The sequence below is a fragment of the Chenopodium album genome, chromosome 5 (assembly GCF_948465745.1).
Source record: "Chenopodium album chromosome 5, dcCheAlbu1.1, whole genome shotgun sequence".
Taxonomy (NCBI): domain Eukaryota; kingdom Viridiplantae; phylum Streptophyta; class Magnoliopsida; order Caryophyllales; family Amaranthaceae; genus Chenopodium; species Chenopodium album.
This window is the reverse complement of record NC_137838.1, coordinates 55,891,162-55,908,437: the sequence shown is the minus strand read 5'-3', so window position 1 is coordinate 55,908,437 and position 17,276 is coordinate 55,891,162. Positions and strand designations below refer to the sequence as shown.

The following is a 17,276-nucleotide window of genomic DNA, read 5'->3' as shown; positions in this document are numbered from 1 at the left end:
GATATATTCCCTACAGCTTTAAAGTAAATATGTGTAAAAAAAAATTATGTGCAAGTACTTATACCTCCGAAGAAGGAAGATCATAATTTTCTTGCTGTCATAAACTTCAAAGATGAAACAATTGATCATTTAGACAGCACTTTATACGAGACTAATGAAGAATATGAGCCTCTACAGTGTTTTATCTTAGAAATGGTATAGCATCAATAGATTAACAAAGTGTCTTTAGATTCATTTTTCAATGTATCATATTACATTAATATTCATTCTATTAAAGATCATACAAATGCAAAAGTTGTTTAAAAAAAGAAAGCATCCAAAGGAAAATGATATGTTGTCCTACAAGCTGAGAATAATTGAACTTCCATTCCAAAAAGAAAGAGAAGAAAATTACTCAGGAAGCTATCTAATGCTGCACATGAAGGTGTATGATGGTGTTAATGGATAGGATTGGGAACCATAAAAGAGATAAATTACCATACTTATTTTTGAAGTCCTTAAATTTTGTAAGTTATCTGGATTACTTAATGCATAATTTATTTAAACTTAAATCAAAGCCGATCATTAAATTGTTATGAATCCTTAACATTAAAAGAAAAGCTTCAAAAACTCTAGACTAGGAGAAATCATTCCTTGGATCCTCAATGCGTAAATAAAAAATAAATTGAAAACTTTATTTTTCATTGGCCAGAATAAATGATTGACAATATAATTAATATTAACAAAGAAAATAAGTAGTATTTAATCACATAAAAAAAAAATGAAAACTCATTATTCATTCACATATTTTAACCATCTATAGTGATTTATATATGTGAGTAAAAATATGTTCATGTAAGATGTTATTTTAGAAATTAAACTTCTTTTCATGTATACATATATATAAAAATATATTTAAAGTTAAAATTAAACTTCTTTTAATGTATACATATATAATAAATACATTTAAAGTTAAAATTCTACGTGGTAAGCAATATCGGACTGCAAAAAATATAAATTGAATGTCATAAAGTAGAATAATAGTCGAAAACAAATTTACATATGAATGGTTGTCATCAACATGGGAATGTTGCAACTTAATTGATACACGCTAAAACAAATTTATAGGCAATAAAATAGACAACGCGTGCACCCCTATATTGTAGCTATAAGTTGAAACATCGAAATATTAGGAAATTACAGTACAGGAAAAAGATGAACATTTAAATAAACACCCACTAAATATAGGCTTATACCTACCCATCAACCAATTTTTTTGGTATGCGTACACTTAGGGGATAGCTTCCACAAATGAAATTAATGGAAATAAATTATGGATTTTGGTTTCAAGGACAATGGTTTATAGAAAGGAAGGAGTGTAAGGAAAACATCTTCAAATCCCATCAAATTAATACTAGCCTCTGCAAGGAGGCAGTACCTCCATCTTGAATAAAAAATTAATAAAATAAATATATAATAACTTTTTAAAATTTTATTTAAATAAAAACCCCTCTAACCAAGGCTCTTCGCATTAACAATAATATTATTGGAACTATAAAGATTGCCCATGGACAAAGATGGTTGTTACACGAAGATAGTCTTCTTCGTGGCTCTTTTAGGTATGTTCATTGTCATAGCGGAGGCCAAGGGAGGAGGTGGTGTGAAGGATGGGGATGGTATAAGCGTTATTCCAGCGCCTGATGAAAAAACTTTTAATTTAGCAGATTATGATGCCACGGGTGATGGAGAAACAGATGATGTAGAGGTAAATTTATATTTTTCGGTGGATCATTATACATGGATTACAAAAAAAAAAAAATTAAAAAATTTTGAAGATCAACTAAAATGTTAATAATTTATAAATAGCAAACTATGAAAGATCAAATATTGAGATTAAAATTATTCGAAATTATTAAGTTGCCATAAGCATATGTAATTAATTCTCTTATTCTATGGGAAAATGATTGTGTAATATTGATCTTATTTATGCATACTATGATCTTATTCCATGTATTAAAATCACATTAAACTAAAATCTCCAATTCACTTATAATCTAGGAATTTGTAAAATCATAGAGAAATTTGTAGTGCATTGTAGTTTATACTATATAAGAAAATAATTATATAAATATATAACATTATTATCTTAGATTAGTTTCTTAGAATTTTTAGAATTTTCTGCAGATAATGACAAATTAATTTTATTGTATTTTTTTTTTTTACTTTTAAGATGTATAAAATACAAGTACTTATAAATTATTTTCAAACACAATAATTCTAAGAATTTCATTTTGTCCAATATATGAGCTTATTAGGAACACAATTCATTCTCTTGTTTAAAAATGCCTTCTTGATGTCATACAATATTTATAGTAAAACTTATGTGTTATTTTTGCTTCTTTTTTTTTTCTGCAAAAAATCTAGTAGTTCACCTTCCCTATTGGTAGAAATACTATAAAATGTTTCGATATGGACTTATATCTTGAGAAATAGAATAGACAAAACCTTCTATATATAATGAAGTCATTATCACAGGCCTTCATGGGAGCATTTAGGGCAGCATGTGATCATCCTGGTAAGGCAAGATTCTTAATTCCTCGAGGACAATTTGCTGTTTCACAAGCAGTATTTGCAGGACCATGTAAAGGTCCTGGCCCTATAGTTGTGCAAATTACAGGAAATGTGAAGGCAATACCTGATATTTCAATGTACCCAGAACCTGAATGGCTGATCTTTGAGCGTATTAATGGTTTAGTGATTTTTGGTGGGGGTACTATTGACGGCCAAGGTGCACAAATGTGGAAATATGCTGACTGTAATCAAAATTCTAATTGTGCACGCCTTCCTTCTGTAAGTAAACTGTGATTTTCTCTTTTCATCCCAATAAATTTTTGTACCATAGTTAAATTACGGAGTATTAATCTAATAAAACTTGAAAAATCATACATTCCATTTATATGTCCATGTGATAATGTCAAATTGATTTATATAGGTAAAGATATAAATATAAATGTAATATTTGTCTTCATACATTATTTATAATAATGAAATATGTTATCTAAATAAAAAAATGAAGGTGGAATTGAGGGTATCATTTTTAATGTAATACAAATGATGAATTTTTTAAATAAAATTAAATGGTTTTTAAAGTATATAAAAAATGGTTAGTTACAAGTAATTAATTAAATTGAATCTTTTGCTCCCATGTTTAAGAAATTATATACTTCCGTTATCTATAAGGCCTATAAAGTTTTTGAGATCTTAGTTTTTCCATTGTTATCTACATACTTGCTTTGCATTCGTTCATTTCTTAAAATCCTTTCTACTCTTCTCTATTTAATTTTTGTCAAAGGGATAATGCTTGTTATCCCAATTTGCCCATTAGGTATCTTATCTTACTCATAAATTTTTCTAAAAAGTAAATACATTGATCCAAGCATACTATATATTAAAATAATAAATAAATAAATGCTTCCTCTGTTACAAAACATCTGTGATATTATGACTTTTTCATTATTCGCATACACGGCTTTTGAGCATATGCTTTTGTCTCCAATACTATCTATATTCCATTTTAGTTGACATGTTTTGGCTTTCATCATTATTCACTTAAATTATTTTGACTTTATTTTATGATTAATTCTTAATAAAAATAAAACTTTTTTTTTTGAATAGTTAATAAAAATAAAACTAGTGTAGTAAAGTCTTGTTTAATTTGTCTCTTCTTCTATTGTTCAAATATCAAGTTTTTTTTATATAAATATTTGATGTACATAATTGAAGATATTATTTGAAGTTATTCATTGACAAACCCGCCAAAATGAAATATATCAACTAATGTGAAATGAAATAAGTATTGAAAACAACATTTATTAAATACAATATTGTTGAATTAATTTAATTTTATTTTTTCATAATATCTAATTTAATTGTTTTAATTTGAAATTGGAATTTTATCAAAAATGGTTATATGTTTGTGTTTGACATGTGTGTAAAAGTCAAATTATTACTATTGAATTTGAACGAAAAATATGCAGATTCTTACAAAAAGTATTTCATAATATTTTCCTCCTTATGTTTTTTTATTATGTAAATAGGTAAGGGTATTTAATGTAAACAGTAAAAGTGTGACTTCAAAATTGATTAAATCCTTAAATTATAAAAGGAATAATTGGTTGTATTAATGTAAAAATGGGTCATTTGCAAACTATATAATCCCAACTTTGGGGGGTACTGACTTTTATCAGGCGTTATCGGTTATCGAACCTGTAATAGCATGTCATTTTCCACGTATCAACACTCTATATGTCCAAAACATAAAAATAATAATAAAAAAACCCAGCCAAACACCCCCAACCGTCGATTTTCCACCCAATCCATGACGTTGGTTGGCCACTCTCACTACTATCCCCCCCTGTGTCGGTTTCCCCCCCTGCACCGGTGCTGCGACCCACCCCCACGGCCCACATCTCCTTCTTCGACACTTCCCAACAATCGAAACTCCCTAAACCCACCTCCAACACTCCACTCCCTCCACATCGAAACTCCCTTTAAATTACCTCCCTCACCATCGAAAACCTCCAAACACCCCTCCCTGACCATCGAAAACCCTAGCCGCTAGGGTTTCGGGATGAGGGAAGGGCAATATCGAGTTTTTGGGAGTTGGGGTTGGGTTTCCTTGGTGGTTGCGTAGGGGATGGAAGTGGGTTTTAGTTCTTGGGATAGGGTTTGGGTTTGGGTTGGGTGGCTCATCAGGATAAGGTAGGTCGCCGGTTGAGGGTGGTTGTGGTTGCGGGCTGGGAGGGTGGAGTTTTTCGGTAGCTAGGAAAGGGATGGGAGGAGTTTTCAAATGTTTTTTTTTTTATTTTTTCTGTAAAAAAAGATTTTTTATTTTTTTGGCCATTTAAATGTTGACATGTGGCAATATATAAAAAAAGAGTTCACCTTTCTTTAGGTCACCGGTCATTTGAACCTGATACAGGTCAATATCCCCTAAAGTTGGGATTATTCAGGTATAATCAATACTTGAGATTAATTAAAGTAAATGGCCCAAAGTTGGAATTAATAATACTAAATTTTTCAATTATAAAATGGAAGGGTTATCAAAGGCCTACTATTTTATCTACTTCATAATTCCCTATTTTTAATTTTTCTTATTTTATCTTTCATAATAATTGAATTTATATAATAAACATGTTTTAATTTGCAGCAAAATTTCTTCTTCATTTTGATTTTGTAGTCAATTGTTCTTAAAGGCGTTACAAATGCATCCATTAGAAGGATTACAAGCTTAAACCCTATGGGATTCCACTTCTTCATCACCACAAGCAAGAATATAAGATTACAAAGGCTTCATATTACAGCTCCAGAAGATAGTCCAAATACTGATGGTATCCACATCAGCTCTTCAGACCAAGTGAGGGTCTCACGATCGCGTATTGAGACGGGTGATGATTGCATTGGTATTCTCCAAGGATCAACTCGACTTTCCATCAACAAAGTAACATGTGGTCCCGGCCATGGCATCAGGTATAGTTTTATGCAATTTCTGTTTCAAATAGAAGGTATAGTTTTTTTCTTCATACTTCCGTTATTTTCATCTATTTCTTAAAGTTTCTCTAACTAAAAAATTTCTCAACACCTCATTGTTCAATGCACTTAAAAACACATTTACTCTCCCATCTAATCCCCTTCTTCTTTAGTTTTTGATGTTAGACTTTATCAGAAAAAGTTTAATATATTAGACAATGTGAAAGATTTAAATATTCCTCCCATTTCTTATTGATCTTCTAGTATTGTATTTTTGGTGTTTCAAAAAGTTCTTGATTTGAATCTTTTTTCTTTTAAGTATTTTTTTCCAAATTTACCCTCATACTACAATCAAATTTCCCATTGTACTCCAATAAATTTCATGTGCTTCCATCCATTTGTATATTTTTTCATTGATTTTGTTGTTAATGATGCTACGTTGCACATTCCACTCCACTTACCCATATCATATAATTCATCCTCATCTCACTGATTTCTCCATAACTCACTATGTCTCTACATTACCTTTGAATTTCTTCATCTTCTTCCTCTTTTAAAGGAGTGAAGAACCCCAAAAAATAATGGTCTCTCTCTCCTCAAATCTAGGGTCAATCATGGTGTTTTTTCTCTGAAATTTTCATTTTTTACGCCTCACATAACACCATCTAACAAAAGTCGTTTATCAACTTGTTGATGACTTTCTTCCCCTCATTCATATACTCTATGATATGGATATCTCAAGACTTACAAGGCTCCCAAGCTATAATAATATTGGATCTTCAAATTTTAGCAAGAACTAAAGAATTTACTTGAAAATTAATTGGATAGTATTGTAATTCTTGTAAGAGCAGAAGGTCTCTTCCTAGTAGTAACTAGAAGATCATCACAAGATGTAACAAGTGATGTTTATTTTTATTAACAATCAAACAATGCAAGCAACACTCAAAAGACTCATTCACAAAACAAAGTACACCAAAAAAAACTTTATTGATATGTGTGGGGAATATTTCAAGCATTACCCCAAACTTGAACCCCACTGTGATCATACACTTAAGCATGGTGGCGTCCAAAGGGAAGGAAACAAGAGCAAAAAAGTCGCCAACAAGTTTTAGGAACTTGTAAACCGTTCACAGGGTGAAGGTTACACCCCTTAACGATTCATGAGATCGTCAACTCCAATAGGTTTAGAACCAATCAGGATTCGGGGATAAGGGTACAAATCCAATCTAAAAGAGAAAGAACCCACCCTATAAAATTGGCCTCTACTTTATTCTACTCGTATTCATGTGCGCTTTCTGACTAACATACAATCATTAGGTTAACCCTAAACCTGTTTAATCTATGTTGGTTGAATATTAATACACAAATAAATCTATTATTGGCGAACACTTGAATTAAAATCATATTAGCCTAAACCAAATTATTAATTATCTTATTAGGCGTGATTACAAATACAAATTCCCTTTAAACATGCATAAAAGGCGTGATCAAACAATAACATTAATATATATCAAGCAACATAATATATATCATAATAATCATCTTCATCATCATAATATAATCATAATCATAATACTGCATAATAAAACTTGATAATAATAGCAAGACCCATATTAATCATAATAATCATCTTCATCATCATAATATAATCATAATCATAATAATGCATAATAACGCTTGATAATAATAGCAAGACCCTAGGCATGATACTAACATGATTAATAACAAATCCTAGCATGTCACTAAACAATAAAGATCAAAGCTTTAAACCTAACGTGATACTAACATGATATTGGAAAGAATAAAAGGCACCCTAAACATAATACTAGAAAGCATTTAATAACATTTAACATGATAATAGGAATTAAAAAAATAATAAACATGATTTCTACAAGAATAGAGCAATAAGATTACATACTTTGATGCCTCGTGCCACTTTCTAATAACAAAATAGACAAGTTAGTAAACTTCAATGAAATAATAAATCAAACAATTAAATTAAATAATTGAAATAAAGAGTTAAAAAGCTTAGACTAGATTTGGGACCAAACCCTCAGAAGGTATCAACCTTTCACGTCTAGGGCGAAGACAACTTTGAATTTGGCTAGGTGTTTCTAGATCTTGTGAATGCGGAATTGTGTTTGCAAAAGGGTTGGTTTAGAAAGAGAGAGAGAGAGAATCAAGAAATTCTTGATGAGAGTTGATCGAAAACAGAGGTCTAGGACCCTATTTATAGGAAAATAGTCCAGAATCCGATAGAAAATAGTCAGAATTTGAAGAGGAATAAAACTCCACTTCGTCTCCAACAACAAGCTTTTCGCCAAGCGACAAAATCGTCGCAAGGCAACAGGTTTTGTCGAGAGGCGACTGACTTTGTCGCGAGGCGACAAAACTGTCGTCTAGCGACGAAAGTGATTTTCAACGCGCTTTAAGTATGGAGTCCCCTTATCAATAAAATTGAGTCGTAAAGTCCGTACGAAGACTAAAATCGTATTTTCATATAAAACGTTATTTTATTCCAAGTAAAACTCGTATACATAATTATCAACCCTAATCCTTCTAGATGATTCTGGAAGACTATAATCAATCTTAGTAGTTTTAGGAATAATAATAGGCCCTCCCTTAGATCATTGGGCCGTATGTAAGGATCAAACCGGGCCTAATTTAGTATTTTGGTCATAACTTCCTCATTATTCATCAGAATTGGGCTTATAATCTATTGTTGGAAAGCTCTTTTTGAGCCCTATCCAACTACACTAGTATTGGACCCTTATCATGGATCAAACTAAACTGGATTGGCTATTTTCATAAAATAGAGTTGGTTTTCGAAAACGGAAAAAAAAAAAAGATTTTTAATAAAAACTAACCGCATCACTAGACTTTTCACACTTTCGCTTCATTCGATTATGATTTGACGCGAAAGGTATTCATCACTGGGTTTGGTTTGGGGAGACACAAATGGGTGTCTACAATATGCAACCATATATAAAGGGTTAACTATACTAAGATAAGATAGACTTGAAACTATAATCATAATCCTAAGATAAGATAGAAAACTAAGAACCCTAATCTTAATTATCTCTTAAACATATTTGTAACCAACTAATAACCCTATCTTAAAACCTAAATGTAGGAAAAACCTTTTAACTGAAAGGTAAAAACTCATAGGCAAAAAAACTTAATAATTAATGATAATTAACTTAAGGATAGTGTCGCTTCTCAAAAATTCCATGAATCTTCAAGATTTGCAAGAAAAACGAAAAATTCCTTAAAATACAAACAATTGAAGATTATAAGAGTCTTCAGGAAAACCCATATTGGACAATTGCTCCCGCATTACTCTCGCTTCAAATTTTTGAAGATCGAGTCAAAGGATTAACACAGTAATTTTGTTAAATTTGGCCTAAAAAATCTTTGGTTGGGTTTGTTCCCTTTGAACACATTTTCTTTATCTAAATTTCAAAAATTTTGAAAATTTATCGTATGAATATAAAGTGACAATTATCTTTCTATATTTTAGTTTTTACATTCGAAAATCTTCAAATACCTTTTCTCTCTCCTCCAACCTTGAAAATTTTAAGAAGTTTTGGTTTTTAGATTTTTTTTATTTGTATTTGTTGGAGTAATCTGTGTGATCTAATCCCATTGGTTGAATAAGTATATTCTTTAATATATATGATTGGCCAATAACATTAACAAGCTAAAGATTGAGTTTAAAATTGTAACGTCTCTTTGTAGAATCAGGCAAAGGGTGTGAGTAATGATTATATATAGAAAAAAAAAAGCGAACAATATATAAAAGAGCTAGCTCAAAAAAATATGTATTTCATTTGATGCTTAATTGAGTAACATCCCTTTCCTTAGTTCACATAAAAGATTCCAAATAGGAAGATCAATAAGGAATAGAAGGAGTACTAATTAATTAATAATACAAGCTTGAGAATGCATATTCTAACTGTATAGTTTTATTGGTGATTATCCCTTCAAAGAAGACTCACTCAACCTATGCAAATTGAAAACTAATACCAAGTTATCAACAAAATCTTTTACAAATACTTGCACTTAATTCACTACTCCTTATTATAAACTTCTTCATAATTTCACAAAGGTCTATGAAGTAGCAAAACAATTTTTACAAAGAGTGGAGTTTCTTAAAAACCCAAACTTGACTTACAAATCCCTTCCTCACTATTTCTACATCATTTTCTAGCATAAACCAAAGTGCATATGTCAAGTTTTTCTTAGGGGCTACATCTTTATATATATCTCAAAGTAGTTAATACCCTTAATCTTGTTTTACTTCCAACTTAAAAGTTTAGAAAAGTAGTAAATTTTGAGTAAGATTAATCTCCTTTGCAAAACATTATTAGGTCACCAACAACTGTTTAATGATTAAGCTTGAGATAAACACAATGGTATAAGTTATATTTCTAGCTATTCACTAATTTTAATTAAAACTTTGCTAAAAACTCCATAGATTTCACATATTATAGAGGAAAGAAGAGGTGTCCTTAATTTTTGTAATCTAAACCTCATGCAAATTTCTATTAAATTTATATAAAAAGTAGTTGTGGTATAAGGCGTGACCTATCCAACATTTTTTCATTTTATAAATTCAAGATTATCATTAGTTCAAAAACTCTAAATCGACAAAACCAATAAAATTCATCAAATACATCTTCATAAGAAGCTTATAACTAAAATTTTTATTCTTGTAATGATTGATGGTGTCTTGAAAAACATAATATCCATAATAATTAACCAATAAGCAACAAAGACACATTGATTTGTGACAATAAAATTTACGAATGACTTATCCAATCATATGATACAAAAGTGTGGACATACATTTGTTGATCATATTGCAACCAATAGTTAATCTTAAATAAGATATACTATTTAAGGCGGTCACATTAAGGATTGGAAGATAAAAGACATGTAGCATTAATTTCCTTTAAATTCTTCTAATACATAAATTATGTAACACAAGTTAAGAAATAAAGTTCTTGATGATGACTTTTAACAAGCTTTTAAAATTTTACCAATGCAATCATCGTAACTAATCACCTGAAATTGAGGATAAACCCATATAAATATGCATTTTGATAATGAACCATGACAATCCATGTGAAAAATTTTCATGTTCACATTCTGCTTAACTATATAATAAGTTAGTCTTGTTAATTTTTGTGATACTTATTAATGAATAAAAACATCCATCATTGATGCATCCAAATATGTCATTTTTTGGCCTTTATAGTATGATTATTCAATAGACATTACTACTTAGATATACTAACTTAATAGAAGTAACAAAGCATTTAGTAGATATTTCTCATTTTTATCAATATACTTGAAACATGCTTTCAAGTATTGATAGTTAGTTCAACCACTCTTTCATTTTAGTACAACAAGGATATGCATAAAGTTATCCTTGACAAATTGACAACTAAATTTAATCTCAACCTCCTTTCAATCTCACTAAATAATTTTTCCTTCATATGTTTCAAAGCTTTAATTATTTAATATACAACATATGTGCTAGATTTTGATACACACGTATCATTACCTCTTCACATAGTCCTCTAACATTTCAGATTACACAACATACTGAAGAGATAAAAATAAAGTAGGGAAATTCTCTTTGGTAAGACTATACTTTTTAATTTTCTCATTGGTGAATTGCGAAAAATCTTATTATCATTGGTAAACTTGAACTTTTTATAATTTTTCAATGGTGAACTTGATGAAACAATTTAGTTAATTCTTAACCATAGTTAACATTCTTTTAATAAAATTCCTAAAATATCCTCACTTAATACAGTAAAATCCCTAAAATGTCCTCACTCAAACCCAATATGTTATCATCAAAATCATCATCTTCATCCTCCTCTCTTTCTTCCTCCTGCCAACACCGAATAGCCATCATCTTCATCATTAACACACTCTCCTACAACCAAAACCGAACAGCCACCGCAATTAATTAACCACCTACCACACCTTGTTCCATGCCACTTTTGCCACGCCACTTAACCAAACCAAACCACCCTCACTCCCGACACCTCCACCCCCTCCCTTTCTTGCATTTCACATAATTTCTTATTCAATTGTGTAGCTTAGGGTTATAATCGCTTAAAAAATTTGCAATTTGGCTTGATATATGTTTGTATGTTTTGATGATGGTGAGGTGAGAGGAAGGACCGAAGGAGAGAGGGTAGAGAAAAGGTCGTCGGCGACTGGCTGGGGATTTCGTGAGGGGGAGATGTTGTTAGGGTATTCGGGGGGAGAGGGAGGTGGATTTTGGGGAAGAGGGTGCTAGTTCAGGGGGATGTGCGCAACAGGGCAGGTGATGCTGGCGCACCGGCGAGGGCGGAGGCTAGGCGCCGGCATGGGTTGGGGCAGCTGGAGTGGTGGCAGCCTGGTCGCCCAGGGAAATGGGGTGACTTTTTTAAATAGAAAATTATTTCCAAATCATTTGAATGTAAAAAAGGCTTCAAAAAATATTTTAAATGCAAAAAAAAATAAAAAAAGTTAACAACAGTTAAATATTTAGTTAAAATTTATCATTAATGTTATAGTTGACTTAATATAAAAAGTTCAAGTTTACCAATGATAATAAGATTTTTCGCAATTTACCACTGAGAAAATTAAAAAGTAGGGTGTTACCAAAGAGAATTTCCTAAAAAAGTATAATCTATTTCTGATATCGACATATAAATGATTAATTTAAGAAATCTTAGGGAAAATCATCAACAAACGAATTTATAACTACCTTGTCAAATTTTCATAAGATTTTGAACCACCATTTAGGCTCAAATAAACTAAAATTAGAATCACAAGTTTTTATAATTAAAAAATTTCAAAGATCATTAGAAACCGCATTATTATTATTCTATCACACCAACCCAACATTACAACCAATGGTAACAAATCCAATATCATTCATATGTTGTACCCACAATCTATTATCTTTTAGAATATAAATTAAGAGTTAGATAATTTGGGGTTTTTCACCATATGCCTCTGAATTTTTTGTTTATTCACCATATACCCCTAATTTTTTTTAAATTCATCATATACCCTGAGTTTTCACAAAATAACATCATATACCTTAATGACTAATGATTGTTAATTTCGTAAATCATTAGGATTACGTTAATTATGAACCAAAACCACCCACATTCCTTTTTTCCCACCCCCAAAAAAACCACCCTAAATTTTCTTCTCATCCTCAAAATCAATCATACGGATATGCTTATTGAGATTTGGAGTGGTTTTAGCGGATGGAGAAAGGAGACAAGTGGTTTTGGGGATGAAGGGAGATATCTAAGGTGGTTTCAATGAATAATTAACCAAATTCTACTCATCTTATTTTCATTAGGAGAATATGGTGAATTTTTATAAATTTTCATGGGTATATGATAAAAAAAACGTAGATAATTTAATAATAAAAATATTAGGATTGGTGTGCGCATGAACTATTTGAAAACTAACAAGCAACATATAATTATACATACATACATACATACATACATACATATACATATGTACATATATATATATATATATATATATATATATATATATATATATATATATATATATATATATATATATATATATATATATATATATATATATATATATATATATATATATATATATATATATATATATATATATTTGTGAGCACATTGGTAACTAAATTAACAAATTTTTCCCTAATAACGAGTGTAATTAGAAACCGAACTTTGGCCACCAATATAATAGTCACATAGGCCAAGTAAACTCTTATTACAAAAACAACCAATTCAAGTAAAATTACATTTTAAGGATTATATTTATTATTTAGATTTTTTTTGGTAATTTAATTAACAATCATTTTTATTCCACAATTCATGGATAGAGAAACTATATAACACAATTAAAAATAGATTTCTACACAATATAAACTATATATATTCAATTTATAATAGAAAATAATTAAAATTTAAGGTTTGTTAGAGAAAACTGTTAGATCTACTAAATAATAGATGTTGGTTGACTTGGTTCACTTCATAAAAAAAATTGGGTAAAACATAAAGAGATAGTGTAAGGTTAGGAAGAGAAAAGGTAAGATGAATAACATATGTACTTTCTAAAAAAGAGTAGTAAATGGAAAAGTGTGCGTGTTAAAGGTGTAACATAATATACTAGTTTTATTTAGAGCACTCTCATTAATGGTAATAAAAATGCCCATGAGGAGAAATTCCCGGTAAAAACCAAAAACATGAATCCCACTCAAGGGCAAAAAGATTAAAAAAAAAAATGCCCATGAGGAAAATCAGAATTGCCCATAGCAATGACACTTTTAAAATGCTACAGTATTAGTGGAGCCCACTAAATAAATCTAAAAGCAACTAATTTAACCAATAAAATAAAAAATTACAAACGTTCATAATTTATTTTTCTCTATAAGTAGATACCCATTTTGCTATATTTTTATACACTTTGAAAATCACATTTTTCTACTAAATTTCGTTATTATTAAAACTATTATTATTATTGTTAGTAATTATCCTATTATTACTTTATATAAATAATATTATTAATTATAATAATAATAGTAATTGGAGAGTATGGTGTGGGTTTTTTTTAGCCCATGATTTTGTGAGGATTTGTTAAAATAAAATGCTCATGAGAAAACGTGGAAATAAAAAGTGGAGTGAGAAAGTGGGTAAAGAGAGAATTAAATCTTGTTTTTTTTTATCATGAGTAAGAGCGGTCTTAGATAGAGGACAGGTGCAAATAAATTGTATAAAAAAAAAGTGAGTAAGAGAAAATATAATTAAAGGAAGAATGCATTATTGGGACAAATAACATAATCGGGAAGTCAATTGTATGTAGAAGGTTGGTGAAAATAAACTACTCTGAATTTCACATATGTAAATTGACAATTTTCAAAATAAAGCTTTACATATATATAGTAAATTCTCAATTCTATAGCCTATAAGGCCTAATTTTTTTTTTTTGACAAGATATTTACTTATTCAAAGTTGTTTAAGAAGCTAAAATAAATAATAATTTGGATTACATAATAACATAGTGGCAGAGTAAGAACTTTTTTTCTTAAGAGGGCCAAACATAATATGTATAGTATATATCGTGCAAAAAAACTAACATAGAGTATATTGATAATGACAAGAAATTATGAGACCAAAAAGAAAAAGTGTTACTGAGCGCTTTCGAATTTAGGAGCTATAAAATGAATTCAATTTTACCCAACACGAACTAAGCTAAAATCATCTAATGGAAAATTTAACAAATAACCAACATCAAGGGGAAGCCAAGTTCCACCCCAACCCCCTTTGATTCTGCTAATTGTAACATGATTATATATATTTTCTCAGTAACAAATTTTTTTTTTTCATCTATTGAATTTGACAAAAAAATTCCATTTAAGTTGAAATTAGATTTCTATGAATAGTTTTAACTTTATAGCTATATCACATGTGTTTTACAAAAAAGAGAGCGCAATGTATATTATGTAACCTATTTTTTTTTTTTTTTTAAAGAAATTCAATCCTTCCATCCAATAATTGTCTAAAAACTTATTAGTGCATAAATCTTTAAGAAATAAGTTGTATGTGGTCAAATTAACTATCGTTATTTTACTAAATTAAATTTGATAGGAGTTAGTAAGATATATCTACATTTGTATTGATATTAATTGAAAAGTAGGTTTGAAAAGGGATGGTGGTTTCAATAGGAAGAAGAATGTAATAATTAAAATCTCGTGTCACTTTGTTATATTAAAAAAAAATTGTTTAAATTATCCTAAAACTTAATATGTACTCATTCAAAGAGATATAAGATATGTAAATTAATGCTAAACAAATTAATATCTTTAGAATATCTTTTGTGCTATCATTTCTAATATATGTACTTTCTTTTTTTCAAATTAGTTGACATAAATTGAATTTTGACTAGATTATTAAACTCTACATAATCATATGATATCTTATTAATCTTCTCTCAAATATATATATATATATATATATATATATATATATATATATATATATATATATATATATATATATATATATATATATATATATATATATATATATATATATATATATATATATATATATATATATATATATATATATATATATATATATATATATATATTTATTGTAAGCTTTGCTAATGATTATTTAAGTAAAAAAGATAACTCACCATTTTAGTATTGTACCGAATGTTAAATTAGTTTTTAGTAATTTGTATTTTGAACAAGGCTAAAATAAAAAATTGTAATAAGTACTAAACCTTTAAGTCCAAAGTTTTTTTTTTGAGGCCTTTTGTTTTTGTTTTATATTTTTACCCATGTTAGGCGACTGGTATATCATATCCTTCCTTTAATATTTGTTAAATAGGTTATTTGAACAGACTTTTGAAATTATGACTCCTTTTCAAATCCTAATACATTCGATCTCATGCCTTAAGTTGTAGATTAATTATATATCGAAAAACATTATTTAACATATTATTATGAGATATATTTTTTCAATGGAAAGTTTAACATACGTTTATTAAATTTTAGCATTGGTAGTCTTGGCAAGTATGAAAATGAAGAGGACGTAAAAGGCGTTCAAGTAAAAAACTGCACGCTTCGTGGCACAACCAATGGTATTAGGATAAAAACTTTTCCTTTCAAGCCTAATGTCATTCCAATCAAAGCTTTTGGATTCCTTTTCAAGGACATTGTTATGGAAAGTGTTCAAAATCCTATTATTATAGATCAAGAGTATTGTGGAGGAGGCCATTCTTGTGTGAATGGGGTAAGCATAAATATTTATCAACTATTGATATTTATCTCTTCAATTTTAAAAATTAGAAACATTATCAAAGTATATAATTAAGTAAAGTTTTATTATTAATATAACTAATACCCCTAGCTCTATAATAATTTTCTTAGTTAAGGTTGGGAAAAACTACAAAGTAGTCACTTAATACAATAACAAAATTATTGAAAGAATATAAATAAAAATCAACATTACCTTATGATTTTTAACAATTAGTTAAAATGTATATTGATCATCTTAATTATGTTGTACAGCCATCCAAAATAAGGCTTAGTGATATCTTCTTCCACAACATAGGAGGATCAACAACTTCAGCTCAAGCTATTAACATCAAGTGTAGCTCTGCAGTACCATGTCAGAATGTCCATCTCCACAACATTAATTTGATTGGTTTAAAGGGACCATTGTCTGCTTCATGCATTAATGCTAAGATAAACTTCTTTGGACTACAAGTACCAGCTTTGAAGTGTTAAGTTTGATTAAATATATTTTTATATTTAATTTTTTTTATTCAATTACTTGATTTGATTGATGTTCAAGATGCCGGAATAGAAGTTCAAATTTTAGTAATTTTGAAAAAAAAAACATATTTCCCTAGCTATATATTATCCTTCGAATTCTAATCTACAGTACAAAATCATTAATCATCCTTGTAATTGAATCGAAAAAATTTACTTGATTTAAAATCATGTATCCCTAACTAATAACACTCAATGACATAACAAATTGTCTTAATTGGTTCAAGAGGTAAGGAAGGAAACTCATTTGATGCGTTATCCAAAGCTATTTCTTAATAAATAATAATGCAAGTTAACTTTGACTCATAACAATCCAAATTCAAGTAGATCAGATTTTATGATTATCATCATTACAATTTATAACCATTTTATCAAATTCAAACATTCCACTTGTTTTTCC

General features: G+C 29.1%; 1 protein-coding gene across 1 annotated transcript; it reads left to right on the top strand.

The window, feature by feature from the left end:
• Window positions 1-1,546: 1,546 nt before the first annotated feature.
• LOC145632918 (exopolygalacturonase-like) lies at window positions 1,547-16,831 on the top strand. Its single transcript, XM_081685242.1, has 5 exons — window positions 1,547-1,744; window positions 2,515-2,829; window positions 5,219-5,508; window positions 16,097-16,334; window positions 16,613-16,831. Exons 1-5 carry the CDS (start codon window positions 1,547-1,549, stop codon window positions 16,829-16,831), a joined length of 1,260 nt encoding a protein of 419 aa, XP_081541368.1.
• Window positions 16,832-17,276: the final 445 nt, after the last annotated feature.

Excerpts from the sequence above, each read along its gene's own strand:
- LOC145632918 (XM_081685242.1), top strand. The coding sequence starts at position 1,547 with ATGGACAAAGATGGTTGTTACACGAAGATAGTCTTCTTCGTGGCTCTT. Across the intron at positions 2,830-5,218 it reads ATTGTGCACGCCTTCCTTCT|TCAATTGTTCTTAAAGGCGT; the intron begins GTAAGTAAACTG and ends TTGATTTTGTAG. Across the intron at positions 16,335-16,612 it reads GCCATTCTTGTGTGAATGGG|CCATCCAAAATAAGGCTTAG; the intron begins GTAAGCATAAAT and ends TATGTTGTACAG.